At 33.4% G+C, this 5,000-nt stretch overlaps 1 protein-coding gene across 1 annotated transcript in view; it reads left to right on the top strand.

Annotated features, from left to right (window-relative positions):
* The window catches only part of LOC127970783 (antiviral innate immune response receptor RIG-I-like), a 13,837-nt gene that overhangs the window by 6,365 nt on the left and 2,472 nt on the right, over nucleotides 1-5,000 (top strand). The window contains exons 8-16 of the mRNA XM_052573518.1: nucleotides 794-956; nucleotides 1,034-1,135; nucleotides 1,220-1,377; nucleotides 1,519-1,654; nucleotides 1,738-1,883; nucleotides 1,976-2,072; nucleotides 2,796-2,966; nucleotides 3,062-3,210; nucleotides 3,301-3,447. Coding sequence (XP_052429478.1) covers nucleotides 794-956; nucleotides 1,034-1,135; nucleotides 1,220-1,377; nucleotides 1,519-1,654; nucleotides 1,738-1,883; nucleotides 1,976-2,072; nucleotides 2,796-2,966; nucleotides 3,062-3,210; nucleotides 3,301-3,447 — 1,269 coding nt within the window. The remainder of the gene's footprint in view (nucleotides 1-793; nucleotides 957-1,033; nucleotides 1,136-1,219; nucleotides 1,378-1,518; nucleotides 1,655-1,737; nucleotides 1,884-1,975; nucleotides 2,073-2,795; nucleotides 2,967-3,061; nucleotides 3,211-3,300; nucleotides 3,448-5,000) is intronic.

Genomic DNA, 5,000 nt, shown 5'->3' on the forward strand with positions numbered 1-5,000 from the left:
ATTTTATATTGTTCTATTTTATTTTATTCTGTTCTGTTGTTGTATTCTGTTCTATTATTATATCCTGTTATATTTCATTCTATTCTGTTCTATTTATTTTTATTGTATTCTGTTCTGGTCTATTTTATTGTATTCTGTTGTTCTATATTCTATTTTTTATTTTTATTTTATTCTATTATTATATTCTGTTCTATTTCATTCTATTTTGTTCTATTTCTTTTTATTCTATTCTGTTCTATTATATTATACTCGGTTGTTATATTTTTTTCTATTCTGTTATTCTATTCTATTCTGTCCTGTTCTATTTTATTCTGTTATATTATGTTCTGTTTTGTTGTTATATTTTATTCTATTATATTCTGTTGGTCTATTTTTATTTAAATTCTTTTTTTTTTATCTTTACTTTTCTTTTCTTTTTTTATCACCCAGTATATTGTTTTACCCAGTCCTGGTTTGTTCTATTTTTACATTAATTATTGTATTATAGTTAATTATTTTTATTTTATGTAGGGGCGCAGATCCTATCTTATCAAATCCTTTTTTATTATTTTATTTATTTATTTATCTATTTTATCAACCATTATTTAGTCTTATTCAGTCCTGTTTTGTTCTCTTTTTTATTTTATTTTCACACTGTTGTCTTATCCTGTTTTGTTCTATTTCTACATTCATTACTTTACCTCTTCCGAACTGCTTGGCCTATGTAGCTATGTAGTTGTCTTTTCTATTATTGCTATATCCAGTTGTATTCTGTTCTTTTCTTATATCCGTGTCCTGATTGGTTTACTCTCAGATTGTGGGCCTGACCGCGTCGGTCGGCATCGGTTCATTCAAGAACGGACTGGAGGCAGAGAACAACATCTTACAGCTCTGTGCCAACCTGGACACCAGGGTCATCACCACAGTCACCCAGCACAAGGATGAGCTCAAGTCATACGTGCACACGCCTGAGAAAAGTCAGCAAAATACAGTACACACATACGACATTAGCTACGACACGTGATTATTAATGCCATGTGTGTGTGTGTGTCAGTGTTTTTTGAGGTTCAACAGTGCACGAGTCACCCCTTCATCAGAATAATCAAAAACATCATGAGTAACATCGAGCAGCTGGCGCAGAAGACCTTCAACATCGGTACGCAGTCCACACCTGCAACACACGCTGTACACACACACACACACACACACACTAACACACACGTGTCCGTCTCTCTCTCAGAGAACCTGTCGAACATCCAGAACCGCGAGTACGGCTCGCAGAAATATGAGCAATGGATCGTCTCTGTTCAAAAGAGCTGCAAAGTCTTACAGATGAAGAACGCAGACGAAGAGAGACGCATCTGCAGAGATCTCTACAACTACACTGAACACCTGCGGGTGAGAGAGAGAGAGAGAGAGAGAGAGAGAGAGAGAAAATATTGTTCATGATGCCTAGTATTTCAAATGATTTTATTGCAAAATCAGTGATTTGATCAAACATCATATGATCGGGTTCTGTGATGCTCTCATCTCCCTCAGAAATATAACGATGCTCTGATCATCAATGAAGACGCGCGGACTAAAGATGCGCTGGATTATCTGGACGCGTTCTTTGATCAGGTCCGAAACGCCGGCTACGGCGAGACCGAGAGGAAGCTGACCGCGCTCTACGACTGTAAGAATCCTCCTCTCACTGAGCTGACAGACAGACGCACATCACACGTGTGTTTTGAGTGTGTGTGTGTGTGTGTGACGCAGGTCAGCGGCCGCAGTTACTGCGTCTGGCCACCGAGGGGGAGCAGAACCCTAAACTCGATGAGCTGAAGTTCATCCTGGAGGAAGAATACCACAATAACGATCAGACGCGCACCGTCATGTTCGTCAAGACACGAGCCCTCGCCGACGTGAGTCTGACCTCTGTGACCTGACATCTGCATGCTTCTTCAAACCTGATTTAGGATTCACCTGCGTGTGTTTGTGCACCTTTATAAATAAGGCCATGAAGAAATGGATCGACGAGACTGATTCCCTGAAGTTCCTGAAGCCTGGAGTCCTGATTGGAAAAGGACGGAAATCCAACTTTACTGGATCAGGTGGGAATCCAAACATTCCTGTGCAAAATGGACTGATTCAGTGCTTAGGATTAGTTTTGCAGACAAATTTACATAATAAAACTAAAATTTGGAATTAAAAAGCAGAGCTGGAATAAAAGCTCAAAGGTTTAATGTTTGAAAATGACAAAACTGTATTGTAATTTTATAGTTGTGCTATAATATAATAATAAAATTAATAATAGTAATAATTATTTTAAGTTACAAATTTTTTATTAAGTTCTTTTAATAATGCATTATTTTTTCATATTGTTTATTTGGTTAAATTAAACATTTATTAATGATAATAATATTTTTATTTTACAGTACAATTATTATTATTATTATTTTAAATTCATATTGAAATATAATTATATTTTCTGGCCAAACAAACAGGCACAGCAAGTCTTGAGCTTTTATTTATTAAAACAAAAAAAAAAAAGAAAAGAAAGGGATATCACAATTTTTGTCAGAATAATTGCAATTAGATTATTTTCTAAAAGTAGCTCTACGAAATAGTTTTTAGTTAAATTTCTATTGTGGTTGTTAATATTTTGAATTAAATTGTATTTTTTTATTTTTTCTAGATGTTTTTATTTACGTTTAAAAAAAATTGTTTATGTAGTTTTAATTTATTTTTATTAATTTATGTATTTTTTTTTTATAATGGATTTTTTAAATGGTTTTCGATCCGAATTGATGTGCGTTTGTGTTGTTGTGCTGCAGGAATGACTCCGAACAATCAGAGGGGGATTCTGGAATCCTTTAAGAGCTCTGATCAGAGCAAGATGCTCATCGCCACATCGGTCGCTGATGAAGGCATCGATATCCCACAGTGCAACTTGGTTCTGATGTATGAATATGTGGGAAATGTGGTAAAGATGGTGCAAGTTCGAGGTAACAAACATATGCACATGCTTTTACACACATATAAACACACACACACACACACACACTCCCTCTGATGCATAAGTGTGTGTGTGTGTGTGCAGGTCGTGGTCGAGCGGAGGGCAGCCGGTGTTTCCTGATCTCCAGTAATAAGGAGCGCATTGCGAAGGAGAAAATAAACATGTTTAAGGAGAAGATGGTGGAGGAGGCCATCGAGCAGCTGCAGAGCCGCCCCGCCGACCTCAGAAACAAGGTTCTGCACTTCCACCGCATGTTTTAAACATCAGTGCATCTCTGCTGTGTGGCAGCACTAGACCGTACGAACATGTATGTGTGTGTTCAGGTGGACATGTTGCAGAGGGAAGACAAAGCCCGGAGGGATCACATCAGTGCCAGTCCCGAAAAACCCAAAACCCAGGGCAGTTACGAGCTCCTCTGCTGCAAGTGCAAGAGGTTTGCATGCAGGAGTGACGACATCAGAGTCGTGCAGGTATCACCTTCATAATTTAATAACCAAACCCTTAAAAACTTCACGTTTTTAAACTACTTCAAACTTAAAAATACTTAAGCTTGTAACGTAAAGCTTTTCTAATTACTTAAAACTTAAAAAATTACTTAAAACGTTCAAAACTCAAGCATTTCAATCTGATTCCAATTTAAAAATACTTAAATTCTTCTAACTTTAGGCTTTTCAAACTACTTCAAACTTAATAAATAGATAAATCCATCAAAAGTCAAACTTTGTAAACTACTACGAACTAAAAAAATACTTAAAACCTACAAACCTTTTATACTACTTCGAACTTAAAAATATTTTAACCATTCAAACTTCTAGCTTTTCCCACTATTTAGAATTTACAAATATTTAACCTGCAAGCTTTTCAAACTCCTTAAAACATAACAAATACTTAAAACCTTCAAACTTCAAGCTTTTAAAACTACTTCAAACTTGAAAGTACTTAACTTTCAAACTTTAAGCTTTTCAAATTACTTCAAACTTAATAAATAAATGAAACCATCAAATGTCAAGGTTTTTAAATGACTTTTTAAACTACTTACGTATTAAAATACTTAACCTGCAAGCTTTTCGAACTCCTTAAAACATAAAAATACCAAAATTTTTCTAGATTTTAAACTACTTCAAACTTGAAAGTACTTCACTTTTTAAACTTTAAGCTTTTCAGACCACTTCAAACTTAAAAATTCTTAACTTTCAAACTTCAATCTTTTTAAAACTTAAAAATATTTTACATTTTTAAACTTCTATCTTTTCAAACTACTCAACTGTCAAGCTTCCCCCACTTTTTCAAATTTAAAAACACTTAACCTGCATGCTTTTCAAACTACTTAAAACATAAACATACTTTAAACCTTCAAACTTAAAAATACTGAAATCCTTTAAGCTTTTAAACTTGAAAGTACTTAACCTTCAAACTTTAAGCTTTTCAAATTGCATAAAACTTAAAACATTTAAACTTTAAGCATTTTAATCTGATTCCAATTTAAAAATACTTAAATTACTCAAACTTTAAGATTTTCAAGCTACTTCAAACTTAATAAATACATAAAACCATCAAATGACAAGCTTTTAAAGACTTGAAACTTTGAAATATTGAAAACTTACAAATTTCAAGCTTTTTAAACTACTTCGTACTTAAAAAAATACTTACAACCTACAATCTTAAAGATTTAAAACCACTTCAAACTTCAAAATAATTAACTGTCAAACTTCTATCTTTTATAAACAACTTCAAACTTATGAATTTCAAGCTTTTTAAACTACTTTGAACTTAAAAATATTTTACACATTCAAACTTCTAACTTTTCAAACTACTTAACTTAAAATGACTTAAAACATCAAACTTCTAGTTTTTCAGTCTGCTTAAAATTTAACATTTAAAAATACTTGACTGTCAAGCTTGTCAAGCTTTTCAAACTACTTAAAGCGTAAAAATACCAAAATCCTTCAAACTCCAAGCTTTGAAAATACTTTAAACTTTAACAAAATACTTAAAACCTTAAAACTTCAAGTTTTTTTAAACT

This window comes from Carassius gibelio, chromosome B13, assembly GCF_023724105.1.
Source record: "Carassius gibelio isolate Cgi1373 ecotype wild population from Czech Republic chromosome B13, carGib1.2-hapl.c, whole genome shotgun sequence".
NCBI classification, from domain to species: Eukaryota; Metazoa; Chordata; class Actinopteri; order Cypriniformes; family Cyprinidae; genus Carassius; species Carassius gibelio.